The sequence below is a fragment of the Lepisma saccharinum genome, chromosome 1 (genome assembly GCF_977018435.1).
Source record: "Lepisma saccharinum chromosome 1, izLepSacc3.1, whole genome shotgun sequence".
NCBI lineage: Eukaryota > Metazoa > Arthropoda > Insecta > Zygentoma > Lepismatidae > Lepisma > Lepisma saccharinum.
Window position 1 is genome coordinate 127,221,767 of NC_139229.1, and position 19,200 is coordinate 127,240,966.

At 42.2% G+C, this 19,200-nt stretch overlaps 1 protein-coding gene across 1 annotated transcript in view; it reads right to left on the reverse strand.

Moving 5' to 3' along the window:
* LOC146000874 (E3 ubiquitin-protein ligase TRIM45) overlaps positions 1 to 19,200 on the reverse strand; it is a 118,106-nt gene that overhangs the window by 11,952 nt on the left and 86,954 nt on the right. Inside the window, exons 3-4 of the mRNA XM_083138405.1 lie at positions 11,192 to 11,754; positions 8,406 to 9,006 (exon numbers count right to left, since the gene is read on the reverse strand). Of these exons, the coding sequence (XP_082994531.1) occupies positions 8,406 to 9,006; positions 11,192 to 11,754 (1,164 nt within the window). The remainder of the gene's footprint in view (positions 1 to 8,405; positions 9,007 to 11,191; positions 11,755 to 19,200) is intronic.

Genomic DNA, 19,200 nt, shown 5'->3' on the forward strand with positions numbered 1-19,200 from the left:
AAAACAGTAGCGGCGATTGGGTGCCAAAACGCAAGGGGGGGGGGGGGTAAGGACATTATACTTTCTCTTGGTTAGACTAGACTTAGAATTAGAAAGCCTTGGTGCGGGGGCAACTGCCCATCCGCCCCCTAATCGCCGCCACTGCCAGGAAATTGCAAATTAAGACGGGGGGGGGGGGGGGACAAAGTACACTGTAACAAGTAGACTCGAGAAATTGCGGTCTCATTCAGTGCCAGCCAATTGCCGTAAAATTTACCTTGACGGTTATTACATAGTTAACATGATTGATTGATTGCGTTTATTTTACTTCGCCTTTCTGCAACTTTTGTCTAATCGCGAAGAGTGATGAATGGACACTCAGAAAGAACACAGATGGTCAGACCGGGATTCGAACCCGGGACCCTTCGCGTCTTAGTGCGCTGTGATAACCACTCCGCCACGGAGGCCGGCAGTTAACATAATTAATGTGAATTTAATAGTTCCGTTTTTTTAAACATATTTATGGTGGACACCACTCACAACTCAAATTTATGATCATTGTCTCTCTTCTTCAAATTTAATTTTGAAAATTTTTCTTGTACGTTACAGCCACATCTAAAACATGTATTAGCGTATGTCTGTATTCAATATCCCAAACGACTCGCTCTGACATGTGTGCTTGCCTTATGGTTTACAAACAGGGCAATATTTGAAGGGGAGATGAGGGAAAATATTCTCCCCCCTCGTTGCCCCACTCCCTCTCTATAGTTGTAAAATTTTCGGCCTTTGGCTGGAGGGGACTGTATGTAATTAATTAATATAATATTCTGATGCATTGATAGTAGTTACTGAAGTTACTTACGACAGGAGGAGGAGGCAGATTGAAAGGGATGCTTGAGCACCCTTGTATCCAATGTAGCACCTCTTCCACACACCCACATGTGCATCAATAGTAATGACGAGAACAAAAATAAACGAATACACGTATGTGAGAGTAAATTTATTATAGTAGACTACCAGATACACTGGCTCTGCCCGTGTTCACGTCCCTGATAATTGCTATATTTTTTTAGGGGGTTCCAAATCGAAAGCAATCCCCTAAATACTTGACTGCAGCCGCCACAACTTCTCGATTAGCCACTCAGCATGAAATGTTACACCTTTCCTTTTTAAGGATTCGTGTTTCTTTCCCGTTCTTGAAGCTGAATACGATACAAGCTGGCGAACGAAAATATAGATTGTGAATGACAAACGCTAATCCCTCGATACATCATTCCTTCCAAAACCAACATGTGGATCGCTTCACAGAAGTTTCCCCTAACCCTTTCCCTCCAATTCGAACGCGATTCGACGACGGCGCGGTGACGTCAGAAGTCGAAACGCTAAGGATTACAAACGAGGCTTGCATATCTTTGCGGCGCTCTCGCTGCAAGCCAAATAAACAGAGGGGAGAATCAACAAACATCGGGGGAAACTCGAGCGTCGAAGTTGCGGCTCTTCATCCGTTATCGAGGCGATTCGTTTCGACGGATGCGTCGAGCACGGTTTGTTTACCACGGTCGACGGCTGAGCAAGTGAATGATATGTTCCATTGAGCACATGCGAGACGCAAAAGATGGATACCGCATACTCGGCGATCCGTATGCCAGCGGTCTAAAAACAGACTGAAACGAACATGTTGCATCACCACAGCAGGCGATCAATTCTTTGTAATGCTTACCACGTTAAGAGAGCATTTAACGTTGTGTGAAGTCTTCTGCCTGAGCATGAGAAAGTCAGTTATATTTACAGCGTTGAAGGAATTTCACGGATCGTTGGGAAGTTTTTGTTTAACACGGCGACGCTTGAAAGCTTTACGACATTGGAGAGAGTTCCCGAAAACGTTTGTGGAGATTGTGATACAGGGTGATTCTAAAATGGTTGGGTTTTGGTGGTGGTCAGGGTGCTAGCAAATTAACGAGAGGGAGGGTTGCCAGGGATCACCCCTCCCGTAGACAACAGGTAAATTTTCATCTCTGCAAGGATAACTTTATCCCCTACAAATATTTGTCAGATGTAAACTTGTTCACGAAGCAGTGGGTGGATGAGTTCAACTTTTGGGGAGGATGTCATCCAATCCAAAGCTGGATCTAGGTGTTCGTACACATCAATTATTATTATTATTATTACTAATTCACTATTTAGTTAGTTCATCATTATTATATTATTGAGGAATAACAACTGCATATTCATTTCCTCACAAGCATATCCGAAACTGACCTGGCCGATACGAGAATCTCTTTATTCTTCTGATTTAATTATCTAATAATTCTAGATAATTACACACATATTACAAGATGAATACAGCTCATGCGGTTTGCTAGTTGGCCTCATGCAGTGAACGTGTAGGTTTATTGTTCATTCATTCATTGTTTTCTGCCTAATTGGCAGGTTTTTCACTGCAATCTCCAGCTTTCCCTGTTCTCTGCCTTACGCTTCGTAATAGCATACGACCCAGTTAATTTAATATCATCCATAAGCTGATATCTCTTTCTTCCACGGACTTTTCTTCCTTCAACCATTCCCTCCAAGGCATCTCTTAGCAGGCAGTTTCTTCTTAGACAGTGTCCTAACCAGTTTCTTTTCCTCTTCTTGATGGTCTCCAGTATAGATCTTTTTTCACCAACTCTTTTCAGTACGGCTTCGTTTCTTACCTTGTCCGTCCATTTTACACGCTCCATTTTTCGCCATGTCCACATTTCAAAAGCTTCGAGTCGTTTCTCTTCATTTCTTCTCACTCAACGTCCAGGTTTCTGCACCATATAGTGCTACACTCCACACAAAACATTTCACTAATTTCTTCCTTAGACCTATGTCCATGGGTCCACAAAAAACATTTTTTCTTCTATTGAAAGTTTCTTTTGCTATTGCGATTCTCATTTTCACTTCTTGGTTGCAGCTCATGTCACTGCTTATAGTGCATCCGAGGTACTTGAAGCTATCCACTTGCTGGATTCTTTCACTGTTTGCTCTCACATTAATATTCCTTGGTTTCCGTCCTATAACCATTGCCTTTGTCTTCTTTACATTAATCTTCATCCCATACTGCTCACAGCTGCTGTTTAACTCTTCTAACATACTATTTATGGTTATTTCATCCTCAGCGAATAATGCCATGTCATCAGCAAATCTTATGCAGTTTATTCTTCTTCCTCCTAATTTGACACCTCCTGTGCCCTGGAAACAAGTTTTCACTATATCTTCTAAATAAATATTAAACAAAGTAGGCGATAGGCAGCATCCTTGTCGTACTCCTCTTCCAATTTCACAGCCTTCTGTCATTTCGTCTCCTGTTCTCACTTTAACTCGTTGATTCATGTATAAGTTGCTTAGAAGTCTTCTCTCTTTCCAATCTACACCAATTTTCTTCAGAATTTCTAAAAGTTTAACCCAATTCACTCTATCAAAGGCTTTCTCCAGTTCTACAAATACTACAAACACCTCCTTTCCTTTCTCTAAATATCTTTCCCCAATGGTCCTCAGTAAACCAATTGCATCCCTTGTACCTCTTCCTTTCCTGAAACCAAACTGTTCTTCCTCTAACTCGCCACTGACCTTCGAGTATAGGCGTCTGTTCAGAATTCTTAGAAGAATTTTTGCCGAGTGAGATATCAAACTGATTGTCCTGTACTCAGAACATTTTCTGGCATTGCTTTTCTTCTGCAGAGGTACCAAAACAGTCTCCGTGAAATCTTGTGGCCAATCCCCTTTCTCATAGATTTCATTGCATAAGTGCAGTATTTCTCTTTTTCCATCTCCCAGGCATTTGATAAGTTCAACAGGAATTTCATCAGTGCCCGTTGCTTTCCCATTCCTCATTTCTTTGAGTGCTTGCTCAAATTCTTCATTCAGGATATAGTATCCTTTCTCATCGTCAGGCACGTCGTCTTCATTTTCTACATTCAGACTGTCTGGGCGATTCTCTTTCTGGTAGAGCTCTTCAACGTACTTTCCCCACACATTCGATATTCCTTTTTTGTCTGTGATTTCACATCCTTCCTAGTCTTCTATCATCCACATTGTTTTCCATTTCTTCTTTTGGAAGCCCAAGCAGTTTACTTCACGATACATCAAGTCATACCTTCCTCTTTTCTCCAGTTCTTCAATTTCTTCACATTTTTGTTTCATCCATTGTTCTTTTGCCCTGTCAGTTTCTCTTCTTAGCTGGTTATTCAGTATCTTGTAATTATGTCTTCCCTCTTCTGTATTTACATTCTTCCATTTTCTCCGTTCCTCCATTTTTCCAGCATACTTTCAGTAATCCATGGTTTCTTTGCACTTTTCCTTTCCCTGTAGCCTATTGTTTCATCCACTGCCTTCTGTAAGCAGCTTTTTATTCCATCCCACATCTCATCCTTATTGTTACAACTAGCTTTAAACTTATTATAGTTTCCTTGGAAATGTTCTGCAAATTTTTGTCTTTCGTCTTCTTCCCTTAGCTTCTCTAAGTGGGGTTTCTTGCTCACCTGGTTTTGGGTTATCTTCTTCAATGTAAGATTGATTTCTCCTATTAGCAAGATGTGGTCTGAATTAATGTCAGCTCCTGGCAATGTCTTCGCATTTTTCAAACAATTTCGAAATCTTTCTTGTACCAGTATGTAATCTATCTGTTATCTTTTACAATCTCTTGGACATATCCAGGTGTACCTCCTTCTCTTATGTTGTTGGAACAGTGTGTTTCCAACAATTAGGGAGTTTCTTTTACAGAAATTTACCAGGCTTTCCCCTCTCTCATTTCTCTCGCCTAATCCATATCTTCCTACTGTACTTCCATCCTGCATTTCTCCTACTACAGCATTCCAATCACCCATTACGATAATGCACGAACCCTTTCTCTCTTTTTCCATCAATTCCTCTATCTTCTCATAGTTTTCCTCCACTTCTTCTTCTGACAACCCACTATGTGGCATATACACTTGAATTAACACTAAGTCTTTCTTCTTTCCTTGAAGTTTCACCATTATAATCCTGTCATCCACATTTCCCTTAATATGTACCATTTCGGAGGGGGTGTTTCTTCCGGAAGTATGTATATGGTTGTATGTTGGTTGATTGTTGATACGTTATTCTAGCGATCTATCTGCGATTTTTGATGTACTCGTATATATCATTTGTGTTAAAAGTAAATCCGATTTCGACCCTTTTTCTTCGTATTTTACCTCGAGTAGGAGAGACATGTAAGATCATGTAGGGTCGAAACTGGAAGACGACCAAGAGGAAACAATAATAACCTCATCCAAGTAAATGAATTAAATTACTGTTGTATTACTGCAGAAACGTAATGGAAACAGCAAACTGGTACATTTACTGCAACACACACGCTAAACATGAACTTCTCTCGAGTTTGTTTACTGAAAAGTAAAATACAAAGTCATGAAAGCCATTGTTACGTGGAGAGGCACTTGCAAAATGTGCATATCTCCAAACATTTGACCTCATTTCTACAATGTGCAAAGAAATCTTTTTACTATCTACGCATTTACTTATCAGCGATTATTTGAAAAGGACTTAAGTTTATATCACTCTGTAAGACTTATTCAACACCTTCTTGACATTTTAGTACTATGGTAAAAAAAGAAAAAAATCTGTGCACCATAAACAGCTGTTTTCAAGGTCAAAAAATAAAAACAGAAAGATACTGGTTTATTCCAGAATAATTAGAAAGTAGCAGGTTGAAGTGGCTTTTCGATAATAACGCTGCATTGCCTTATTCTAGATAATATTCAAAAATATTTTTACTCTGCAGTAACTTTCTAATTACCCAATCCGAAAACGAAAAATTAATACATTGCAAAATACAAGTTTTTTAAACAATTGAAGAACTCAAGACATACTGCGGAGATAACACCACTCTTTCAATATGGGGAGCGCCGCAGTAATCTGAGGTCTCAAAATGGTAGATTAATGCTATTAATTGAATACTACTTCTTTGAGTCTGAGTTTGTGTTTTAAGTCCACTGTATGCACAGTAAGGCTAATCAATTTAGAGTGGGATCAGAACCACTATCAGCCTCCACCGGGTACCGAACCCGGGACCCCTTGATTACAAGGCGACGACGGAATACTACATCTTGTATAAGAGATCAATCATAAAGTTGATTACAGTACTACGCTTGTTCAATAGTTATGACTTTATGAGGAATAATATATTAAAGCGACTAGAATGATGGATGTTCTGTTTGGATATACAAGATTTGGCAGCGTTTAAGATCAAATTATCAGGACTGAACTAATTGCTCATAGGCCAGAATGAAGCCAACGATCTCCTGATTTCTGTATTATTCGTGAACTCTTCGTCAAAGTGGAAAACGTCAAGTAATCTTAATCACTTGCCTGGAAGAAGGTAATGTTAAGCTTAATTACGGTGAACAGGAGGAGGAAATCAACTGGGGCACCACGTGGCCAAGTTTCAAACGATTGTTTATTTACTAGTAAAGGCGGCAAATATTTTTTTATTTTATTTGATGTGTTACTTAGCGTCGCTTTTCAACTTTTAGCTAATCGCGACGGTGAGGATCAGTGACGTGTGAGTATATGATGAAATTGATGAAGGGACACTCGAAATGAACACCCATGCTTGGGGTTCAAACCCAGGACAATAACAAAGGAAAATTGAAGTAGTAAAATTTAAATAAATTAAAGACAAGTATTACTTTTAAGAACAATAATGGTATTATTAAAATCTATGGTTCTTCTACTCTCACTCAATAAACAGATAGACAGTATCAAAAAACTTCGATTTTAAACTAATTTTTGTTTTGAAAACGCTTTTTCCTTGTAATTTTCCTACACGAGGCTGGATCCAAAGCAAGAAAGGTGCTCTTTCTACGTAAACTCAGTTTAATATTTTTTGGAGGTTAATTTACAAATTTACACTACTCCAGAAACTTTTAGATACATATTCATAATGTCACTTGGAGGTTCTATTAAATTGTAAATTTGGAAACTTTCTTACTATTATCATAATATAAACATGATGTCTTTACATGAGAAGGGTGATAGGCCGTCAAAACGGATATTCGGGTGCAGTTTTTTTCTCCCCGTCGTCCCTGGAAAACTGTGTAGACCAGCGGCCGTTGCCATGTTCTCCCAGGAGTTTCGCGAAGTCTTAAAAGATTACGAACTTTTTTTTTATTTGTTGCGAATGTTCGAGGGAAATACTGTTAATTGTTAAATAAACAGACTTAAAAACTCAGCGGCTTACTATTTGGGGAAAATATGACGATATTTATTTTTTATTGTCTGGTCAACACGACGAACCTATAGTCGTCGTTGTACGATTCCTTTGACCGAGTTACGCTACTCATTCGTAGTTCCTCAATTTCCTCACGATGGTGGATGGCCCGGGAGATTCGAACCTGCCCACGCCCCTTAGAGGGAGCCCAAAGCTTGCGCAAGACCGCACGGCTGCACGGTGCGGGACTTACGCACTTTTAGGACTTCAAATATTTCAAAGTTTATCCTGGTACAGTTCCCGCTATTAAGGTGTCTGTCAGCAGAGGACTATTGAAACGTACTGATTGTACTGTTGCACAACAGGGTAAAGCAAATAATATTATCGAGTTATTCAAGCCCTAGAGCAGTGATTCACAAACTGTGCGCCTCGGACGCCGAGGGTGGCTTATAGGGGTGCCGCGAAATGTTCCAATATTTTCACTGAAATTCAATCAATGATATGATTGTTCCAAATATGTGCTTATTTAGATCTTTTTACATGTAAAATTTTTCTGAATTTAAAGTATGTTTATTTTTTAACTTTAGGCAAGCAACTTAACCACACTGAGCGTTGCAAGTGTTGGATAGGCCTACATTCTGACTTGGGCGCCGCGGAAAAATTTTAAAACACTAAGGGCCCCGTGAAACGAAATAGTTTGGGAACCCCTGCCCTAGAGGGCAAATTCTTTTTCTCTCGCCATCTGAAATACTTACTTGTTATGTCTCTATCGTCTTTCCCTCTCCTCCGCTGTGAATGTGGCAACTAAGCATTACCTAAGCAGTCGCTAACTAAAATTCCTTCCGTAAGGGAAAAGGAGAGGTCTGGCTGGCAGAGAACAAACACGTAGTGTTTTGCACGGCCCTGTCGCTGGATGTAAGCACTCGCGTGATACCTGACAAGGTGTGCCAGCAGAAGACAGACCACCCAATGGCGTGAACTGTACAAAGCCTTCTGATCTATAAGGTTTGGGTGGCCGCAACAACAAAAGTATTTAAATGGGCGTCCGTGTAAATGAAATGTTAAGAACTGCTGGTGTGGAACACATCTCGTTTCTTCTCCCGTTTTTCTATCCAAGAGGAGGAGCATACTAAAAGCCTACAGAGGAAAAACACTTATGGCTACACTGTTGCAAATTCTAGCAAAACTAGAAACAGAAATGGAAGCTGCTCACCATCAGCCTTCAGCCTGCAGTGTTGAGGCGAACACTGCTGAGTCGTCACGATACCGAACAGAGGTTTGTTGTCGACGACTCCGGCCTTCTCGTTGGGTAGAAACTGCAAAACTTCCGAAGCGCTCGGGACGAAACCCAGTCCATTCTGAGCTTTGCACCAGTCGAGCCTCCTCAGCACCGGAGCCACGAAGCTGAGGATCTCCACCTCGGAGCCCTCCTGGAGCAGCTCCTCAGTGAAGGAGGCGGTGGCGTCGAGGACCTCCAGGCGGCGCTCGATCTCCATCTCCTGGCTCCTGAGGGCCTTCATCTTCGCCTCCCGCGCCTTCCTGATCTGCAGGTGGAGGTTCCGCCGGTGATCCTCCAGCGCCTGGATGTACGAGTCGACGAAGTTGTCCACCTCCATCTCCACCTGGCACGATCTCGACTGGATTCGTTGGCTCGTCTTCTGCAGTCTCTCGAGGCCTTCTCTCAGATGGTCCGACGATGGTTTTGCCCTTGAGAGCGCGTCTTTGATGGAATGGATGTACACGTCTGCGGCCTGCGTTGCTTCCAGGCACTGGTGGTCTCTGTGCTGCAACAAGCAGCAATCGCGGCACACCACCTATCGACAGGAACAACAAAATATCATTCAAAAGAGAGTAGTTTAATTACTGAAGATATCACGATTTACTACCACTACTATCACTAACTACTGCTCTTATATAGGGTATATCAATTTGAACGTCAGATATTTAAAATTAGATAGAATGAAAACCACGTTTTGAACAATATGTCCTTCAAATGTCCTCCTCTGCTTCGGTGAGTGGAATGGATTCTGAATGTCCAATTTTTCACCACGTCTGCACACATATTGAGCGGTATAGCCTGAATGGTTCGTTCGATGTTCCGTTTCAGGTCACGAACTGTGGGTGGCTTAGTCTCACAGACCTTAGATTTCCATGTTGGTCCTCAAAAAAACAAGGCCCGATCAATTCGAATAGTTTCTGTGCGTTGTTCCATTGTGTTTCTCTCAATGATAACTTGCCACAGACTACTGCACACAGACGTCACAGTTCCATCTCGTCATTCCAATCAGCGTTGCCATAACACTCTTTCAAAGTTCTGACGTTCAAATTGGTAGACCCTTTATAATACCTCGTTAGCCGCGGTAGCTCAGTCGTTAGGGCGTCTGACTACCATGCGAGAGACCTGGGTTTGATCCCCGGCGGGGGAGAACCGGGATATTTCCCACCTGTTCAAGCCGCTCCGGTGCCCACCCAGCGCCGTATAAAGTGGGTACATGGAGGAAACTCTGGGGGGTAAAGGCGGCCAAGGGCGTGGTGCTGATCACATCACCCCCACCTTCGGCCGTGATCAAGAAAGTGTGGGGTCCTAACCCCACATCCCCTATACGCCTTCATGGCGTTGTGCATAGTACTTTACTTTTTTATATAATACCTCCACAACAACTAACTAATACTCTTATCACTGCTTCCACCACTACCAAAATAACTACTACAATTGCCACTACTACTATCGCACCGCTATCACCGATACTACTACTGCCATCACCATTACCAGCGAAAGTTGTTATGGGGGAGGGGGACAGGGGAACATATTCCCAATAATCTGGAAAAACGTATTTCATATAGTAAGATATTGGTGTATTATATACCAGTAATTGAAAGTTAACAATGCTTATGTTATCGCTACTAATACAACTACTCCCGCTGCTGCTACTACAACAACCAACAATACCACAATACTATTATGAACTGAACAGTTAATTTAATCCCAATAACAGCTTAAACCGTGTGCAGAGTTGCATGAAATACAACACTTTCTACAAATGACAAATTGCCCTATCGTCAGAAAACTTACCAGGAGGGAGTGCTTCATTCACTAAGAATTACACGAAAATACACTTTAAAATGTATTATGTACCAGAGAAAATGACTAGGAACTCGTGGAAATTATTTATACGTTAGCTCAACAAAATAAATTAGATTCACGGCTGGTGTGAGTATTCGCTACGTGCTCCCAGATCAATTGATTGTATTCCGTAGGCGCCTTTATGGGTGGAAAAACTGTCATGTTTAACTTTCGTGAAGTCTTGGACGCAAGATAACCAATTAGTAGTGGAGAGGAAAGGGAGTTGACATCTACAAAAACGTCCTTACAAGTTTACACTATAGTCTGAAAAGGGAGAAAATCTTTTAACGTTTATGTAACACCCTGTGCATCCATGTAATTGTATAAAGCTTGCATTTGCACTAACTTCTAAGATATGCATTAAAAATTAAAATCGACTGTAGGACTTCACAGAAATAATGAAGTTATTTCAGTTTTTATTTCTGTTATTTCTATGTCCATTTCTACCTCTTGGATGCTGATGAAGATGAATGACGAACTGATTAAATCAATAATAGGACAAATACGTCCATGCATGCCTAATCCCGGATACGAACCAGGGACCCTGGCTTCGTAACACGTTATGTGAAACACTCAGCCATAGATAGATAGATCATTGATTTGGTTAATTTGACTTCGTTTTCCTGTCACATTTGGCTAATTGCAGAGACGAGGATGAGTGATGATATTGATGAATGGATACTCAGAGGGAACACCCATCCCCAGGCCGGGATTCGAACCCGCAACCCCTGGCGTCGTAGCGTGCTGTGATAACCGCTCCGCCACGGATGACTGGCATACAGACTGGCCAAAATGGAAACACAATAATTTTTCACAAAGCGAAAAATGTATTTTCAGGAAAGAAAATTACACTTAATAATAAACTGGCGCTCTACCTGCACACAGGACTCGCACATGACTTTCAGCTCCTGGTCCGGATGAAGTGGACACATCACTTGACTCAGCACCCGGGTGATGCCCCGCTGCCTTGCCTCCTGAAGGTCCAGCACCTCGTGGTCCGCGGTTCGACGCTGCCTCTTGTGGGCCTCTGAGCAGAAGGAGCAGAGGCTGAGGAGGCACTCGGAGCAGCGGGAGGTCGCCTGGACATCCGTCGAGCATAAATCGCACAGCAAGCGAGTTGTCTCCCTGTTCAGGGAAGCCAGGACTATCTTGTGCTGGAGAATGTAGTTGAGGGGTAGCAGCTCCACGCCACCCGAGAACAGTCTCGTTTCGGCGCCGCACGTAGGACATTTCAGGCTCCTCCTATTGCTCGTAAACCTGAGGCAGGAGCGACGCTCCGATTTCGGGGTCCAGCTGCTGTCGGAGCCGGATTTAACGCTTCTTCCGTCAGACGTGTCCCTTCCCTCGCTCTCGTAGCCTGAGCCGGAGCCATTGGCGCACGTGCCGTTCTCAGACTTCCTGTCCTCTTGTCCAGCGTATTTCACCGTTGCGAAGGAAGCTGCAATGCAAAGAACACGAGTACAAACCTCTGTAACCAGGTCCAACAGTCCAGAATGCACTATAGAGATAGACTTTCATGAAAGTGTATGTGCATTTCTGCGTGTATTTAATGGTGAGGAAAAAATTGCAAGATCTTCCCGGGTTTCCATTCCAATTTTCGAACGACAACCATTTAGACACCAATTTCAAGGATTGGCTAAATTAAAGCTTTTAGGGGTTGAAGCCATACTTTATATGCTACATGTTATTCTATTATCACTAATAACAATATTCCCCTTATTTTAATTGACTGCTTGAATTAGGTTAATTCACGCCACATTTCTGCCATTTTGGCTAATCGCGACGATGGGACTCAATGATGATACTGAGAGTTGGATAAAGGGACAATCACGACACAACACAATTCCTACAGAGAATTATCCTGGTTGAATGCCAGGTGCCAGAACCAGGTGACATTTGTGTCTTCACAAAGGGTTACCCCTTACACGCCTATCTTATTTTAACATCGGGCCTCCAGATGGCGTAGTGGTAACTCCGTCGCCTTGTAAGCAAGGGGCTCTGGGTTCGATAATCGGTGGAGGCACATAGTGGTTCGGATCTCTCTTTAAACCGTAGATCAAGTCTCGATTAGCCTATTTGTGCATATAAAGTGCACAGAAGTCTTGCTTTAAACTCAAACGAAAAACATATTTTAGCAGTATCAGAAGTATTACAAACAATAAAGTAAGAATTCATTTAATCGCGTCATTAGCTTTCTGCAGTCAAAATATATTAAGATACCACATGTCATGATCCGTCATGACGTGTACAGGTAAACGCTTTATCTCTACAACAAATCAGATAACATATTTCCAATTTAGGATATCGAAAACGTGTGTTTCGATACTAAGATAAGCATTGTTCGCAAACGTTACACATTTGCACGCATCATAATTTATTTGGCTGGAATCTCATTATTCATTACTTTACAGTTTTTCATTTTCTGTGGCAGGGAGGTTTAATCTATATTGTTCCCGGACATATACGTGTACAATACACAAAAACATATAAATACAAAATACAAAAATACATGGCTAAATATTAATAGAGTAAATTGTTACAATATAACATATTACAATATATTAGCATTTGATTGTTTTACATTTTTTATGTACCTTATTTTGTGTTTACAACCATGCTTGTTGCATCTGTGGTGTGTTCCTTTTCGTTATAGTCGTGGTAGTTTCATTATATTTCGTCTTGGTCTTGTTGTGCCGATATTTCGGATAAGAGGGTTTCTGTGATTAGGTATTTTTGCCCACAAGTTTTGTTGTGCATTTTTTATGGTTTTCATGATTCGTTGGCACTAAGTCTTCGTGCATCTGTCTGATTCTTGTTGCCCATGGATATCTTCCTATTATTCTTAGTGCTCGGTTTTGAATCACTTGAATATTGCGGTGGTGAGAGTTTGCCATTTGCTTCCATACTGGTCCCGCGTATGTTAATATTGGTCTTATCATCATGTTATATACGTGTACTCTAGCTTGTAGTTGGAGTATCGGGGAGCTTAGGATCGGATATAAATATCCTATTCTTTGTTTGGCTCTTTTTGTCGTTGATCCCAATCCCAATTCAATGGATTGGCTTTTGACCGGATTTATGTGTATCTTCCACTTTCGGGCCCATTCTTCGAAGATTTTGAAATATTTCTGCATAGTTCCTATTCCGGTTTTAAGCTTTCTAGCCCAACTGAATATAGCCGTGTCGTCGGCATACGTGGCAATCATCCCATTGGTCGGGTGAGGGATGTCTGCAGTATATATGGCGTATAATATTGGTGATAATACGGAACCTTGGGGGACTCCTGCTCTCACTGGTCTTGGTCCGGAGCGTTTATCATTAAATGTTAGTACGAATTTTCGTTCAAACAGATAACTTGCTATCAGTTTGCAGTAACTTAATGGGAATTTGAGTGTATATAACTTATACAGTAATACTTGTTGCCAGACACTGTCGAATGCTTTTTGAACGTCCATAAATACTCCAAGCACTCGTCTTTTACGGTCCATTTGTACTGAGATGGTATCTACCACTCTCAGAAGTTGTTCTGTAGTGCCGTGGTTTGGTCTAAAACCGAATTGATGATTTGGGATGATCTGGTGTTCGTCGCAAAATGTCATAAGGCGCTTTCTGATGATTCGTTCGAAGACTTATTGGTCTGTAGTTATTCGGTAGTTCCGGACTCTTTCCTGGTTTTTGTATAATTATGATATTGGCGATTTTCCAATCTTGTGGGTAGTAGCCTGTCTTGAGTATGTACGTGTATGGTGAAGAGTCTGGTAAGATCGACTATTCCTTTTCTTGTATGATTTTTCCGGGCTGTTGTTGGTATCTGGTCCAATCCTGGCGATGATTTTGGTTTCATGAGTTTGGCGGCTGCTGCTACCTCTCGTGGTGTAATATGGTTAACATTAAGGCACATTGGAAGTCTTTTCAGCTCCTGTACTCCTTGTTGTACCAGTCTTTCTGTATCTTTGTCCTGCAGATTGCGGTGAGGAACTAAAGATTCAGTGAAGTGGTCAGCCAACATGTTTAGTTGTTCTGTTCCGTCCATTACTTCCGTCGTTGCTGTTCGTAATACTTAGTGTGCAATGATCTCGCCAATTTCCAGAAGGAGGGATCCAATTGTGACAGTTGTCGTGGAGTTTCGTCCCATCTTGCTAGTCTGTCACGAAGTAGGTAGTTTTGTAGATGTTTTTGTACCATTTTCCAGTCTCCCAGGTAAGTCGGTGCTCTTGATCTGTGCCATCGTCTTCTTGTCCATCTTCACAGATGGACTAAGATGTGTAGCATCGGTGAGACTGTGGATGTGACTGTGTCTTTATGGAAGGTTGTGGCTTGATACCATGCTTTCGTGAATATAGCTGTGAATTCCAAGACTGCACGGTCAATGTCTCGTGTGTTTTGCAGTTGGACCCGGGGGTTGATAGCTGCGTGAGTTGCTAGTTTGTAGTCATTCCAGTTGGTCGTTGTTTTTGTAGTGTTTTGAATCGTTGACAGTATATACCTTGGGCCAATGAGGTGAGTACTGGCAGGTGGTCCGAGGATAGTTCCGTTACTGCATATGGTGCTGTGCTTGTACCAACGCCTTTCAGGAGAACGATGTCCAGAACCACAGGGAGTCCTCCATGTCGTGGGTAGTATGTCGGCTCCTTCGGTGCCAGGACGTGGAAATCCGTGTCTGGGAGTATATTATGTAGCAAGTTACCTGTCACGTTTGATACACGTGAATTCCATGAGGGGTGTTTGGCATTTAGTTCCCCCCCCCCCCTATGACCACATTCGGCCCCATATCGTCCAGTCTCATTATATCGTTCTCATTCAAAGGTGTGAGTGGAGAGCGATATGCCGAGACTAAGATTAGTTCCATTGCTTGGGTCTTTATTTTCACTGCCAAGGCTTCAATTGATGTGAGAGCTGGTGTGGCAATCTGTGTAGCTGCAATTCCTCTGCGAAGTATGATGAGGAGACCGCCTTTTCTTTTTCCCTGTCTGTCCAGTCTGAAGTGTCTACAGTCTGCTATTTTCCAATTTATGTGCGGTTTTAAATGGGTTTCATTTAATAAAGCGATATCTATGTTGTCTGTACGTAGAAAATGTTGTATTTCCAGCGTTTTTCCATCTATACCGTCCGCATTAAATATAAGGAGGGTGATATGTCTTAGGAAATTTATGTGTTTAAAAACACCCATCTTTTTGCATATCTAGGAACATCTCGATGCAAATCGAGAACATGTTCATTCCTGTAGAGGCTGTTGCTAGACGCTGCAAATCTCGGCTTACATGTTGCCAGATTCGTTGGAGGTTCCATTTTGATGCTAGTTCTATAATGGATTGGAGTCCTTGACCTAGTGTTGGTGTTGCTGCGTTCTGAGGGGTTCTTGTTACTGGGATCTGCGAAGTCCTGGGAACTCGTCCTGCATATGTATGTGTTGTTTGGGTTAACTGCAGTTAATGTCGTGGGCATGCTTGTGACGCTGACCCTATGAATCTTGATTGGCTACTCTGTGTTGTGGGTCTGTTCTGGTTGTTGGTTGTGCCTCCTGTGGTTGGCGTCGTTGCTGTCTTGAATACTCTGCAACCTCGGAAATTCGCAGGATGCTCCCCTCCGCAGTTCACGCATTTGGCTGGAAGCTTCCTGTCTTTCTTCGGGCAGTCTCGAGTGTCATGCCTTCCGGTGCATTTTACGCATCTGGGAGAGGCATGACAGTCTCGATGAATGTCCCAGGCGTTGACATTTGTAGCATTGCAGAACTGATTGTGATCCATACGGTTCTACATTTAAACGGTAGTATTCTATGGCTTCTAGCTTGTATATTGCCTAAGATGAAGAAGTTCTTTGGAGGTTGACCAGGTAAAGTGGCATCAACTTCCGTGTATTGGTCTTGTAGTCCATCTTTTTGAGTTGGCTCACTGATATCACTGGAAATTCCAGCGACAGTAGGTAGTTTTTGATGTATGAAGTTTCTATGTCGATTGGTAGCAGATTGAGAACTACTTTCAGTGGTTTAGCTTGCCTTTGAGGTCCTATTGCGTATTCCGCTTTTTTTTCTGTTAATCTATGCACACTGTGTGAAAATCTGCTTCTTCTTTGTAATTTATGCGAACACTGTGTGCTGTCACTCGGACTCGCGGTTGTTGTTTTAACTCCTTTCAAATTGCAGACACCATCTGGTGTGGTTGGAGGATACCATACACGTATACTGACGGTACGTGTGTCATTGTTGTTTCGTTTATTTCGCCGTCAGTTTGCATATCTTGTTCTTCGTCTTCAATCCGGGCATTGCTCGTACCTGCTACCGTGCTTCCGTCTCCTTGGGTCAAGTTTAATTGGTGATCGGGATTTGAGGTATTATTGATTGGAGCTAAAAGTTGGTATGTATTAGGAGTCGTATATGTGGGAAGATTAGGGGGTGGGAGAGGTTTGGCTGCCTTTTTGGGGTCCACCATCTTGTATTCTTCTTCTTTGGTTACGCAACGTTGTCGTCGGCGCTTTGTGTCTTTCATTGACGTTTTGTCCAACTTCCGCGTTTCGGGTGGTCGTTGTCCTGATTGGTTCATCGAATTTTCTTTATTTTTGTCCTTTGTATAGTTTCTGATTTGTTGTGGGCGGTTAGTGCCATCTTCTTGTCTGACGTAATTTACCGCCTGAGAGTCCGCGATATGCGAACCCGTTGTAGATGACGATTCGGATCTGGATCTATCTTGTTGTCTTGTCTGGGAGGTTTTTCTGGTCGCACGCGACTGGCGTGTACTGTAGTTGAGTGGAGGTGGCTGTGATAATGGCGCTGCCTGTGCTCTTGCACAGGAATCTGGATGTGGGCTCAGTTACGTAGTCATCGTAGCGCGGCGCGTGGCGAAAACCAAGGCTTCGTTGGTCACCGTGAGGTCTCCACCTTGGGTCCCTCAGGACTGAGGTGCAACAGTACATCTGAATTTATGACATTTATTTCAACACCAATATGAGCATTCTACGTGAATTTTAAATATAGGAATTAACTGTACCCGCCAGCTAGGAAAATAGCGCATAGATAGAAAGCTTCCAAAAATTGAAATACTCACGAACACACATATGCAAAATGACTCCCTGCTATTTGTAGGACTACTAAGACAATGAACTTCAGCAAGACTTGGGCCTCAGTAGGGTATGAGGGACGGATTAAGTATCTGAGCGTTCAGCATAACGGTTTCTCAGTTACTTTATTGTAAAATAAGGTTTGATCAGTGAGCATTTTCTCTTCAAAAAATGGAAAGATACAGACCAGTGGCTTATTTTAAGGGGTATTGTTTACACCCCTACCAGAGCACAAAATAGCAGGAAGTGCCAACTATGCAATAGCAAACGATCCAGGTTGAGTTCGTGTCTTGAACGGTAATATTACCCTTTCAATGCGGGAATGGGGATAAAATACTTAGAAATATATCACCTTCATTTTACCTAACATCTGTCGGCACTAGAAAAAACACAGCAAATAGCATTGTACCTGATACACCTGGTACCTCTAAACATCAAATGATAACTCCTACAAACGGTAAAAATATGTATATATTGGAATCAAAATATTTACACAACAAACAACTTACATGTCCCCCTGACTCATTCGTTCATTCTCTCACTCATTCATTCTTATGGAGAATATCAACATGAAAGTACACATACAAGGCTCGTATTTAATCAACGTACTCTTACTTTTATGTTTAACATGAACTTGAATTAGGTCGTTAATCTTTCTGCCCCTGTGCTCATTACTGTCATTACGTGCCAGCCCTCGAAAAACAATCATCAGAAAAATAGGTCGGCTTGATTGAACCATTGTTCAGAAGAACATACGCATCTATACCGCAACTATGAAATCTACCAAATTTCTCGGACGGGGATAATTGCAACAAGCCCCTCCCGTCCTTTCAAAACAATCACAGCTCTGCTGCGTGATGCAATACTTAATTAGGCTCCAGCTGCCGGACTACTTCAATTAATCATCGGTGCGAGCAAACATTACATTGCCACTCTACAACACAGAAAACCTCACTTGCTTGACCTGGGCAATTTAACATACATTACTCACAAATAAAAGACTAAACAGTCAACCGTCGATAAGTTATTTAGACGACTGGGGCGGCTCTTTACATTACAATGAAGTACACATTGACAATTTACATTGGAATTTAACTTCATAAAGGAGCTTTATCATTAAATACTGACATTTAAAAAGATTAAAAAATATAAACATGAAACGACCTTTTATATAGCAATTACTCAAAATACAAGACACGAAAGTTAGGTTTGGAATTCCGAGTCACGTCGTAATACCACGAATCAATATGGTTTAAGCTTTTGTGGTAGGGCGATGACAGAAAACAATATATTCGCACGTGAATGTGAATCGACAGAAGAATACTGTACCAGACTCTGCTACGTCGTCGGGTAGTGCATCTTTCCTTGGTACGGTTAATCACACTTGGCTTCATTGCGACGATAAAATGTTCCTTCGGTTTAACAACGGTGGGCGTTCGTCGATCATACTTGGCACTTTCGTTCCTCGGGTAGCGCTCCTGACTTGTCGTTTCCCATGTCGGGCGTCCTCTAGTTCTCCTCGGGCGTCTCTCTAGTCCACTGCTTCCTCTGGAGGCATCTCTCAAACGTCGGCTTGGAATCCTCTCTCTCAGGCGTCTCTTCGTCGTTACAGTTGGGCGTTGGATGTTCGGGCAGTAGCGTCGCGGCGGCTGGTGTTTGGCGTCGGCATTGGCTGGCTTCCATGGCATGGTACGCCGTCGTTGTCGTTGTCGGCTGATTTAGCTGTAGCGTCGGCGCCGTATGGTAGTGGCGGCGTTAAGGATTCTGGGAACCCGACGTCCCTCTCTCCTTTTATCCTGCCATAGTTCTTGATTGTCCTTGTTTCGCAAAA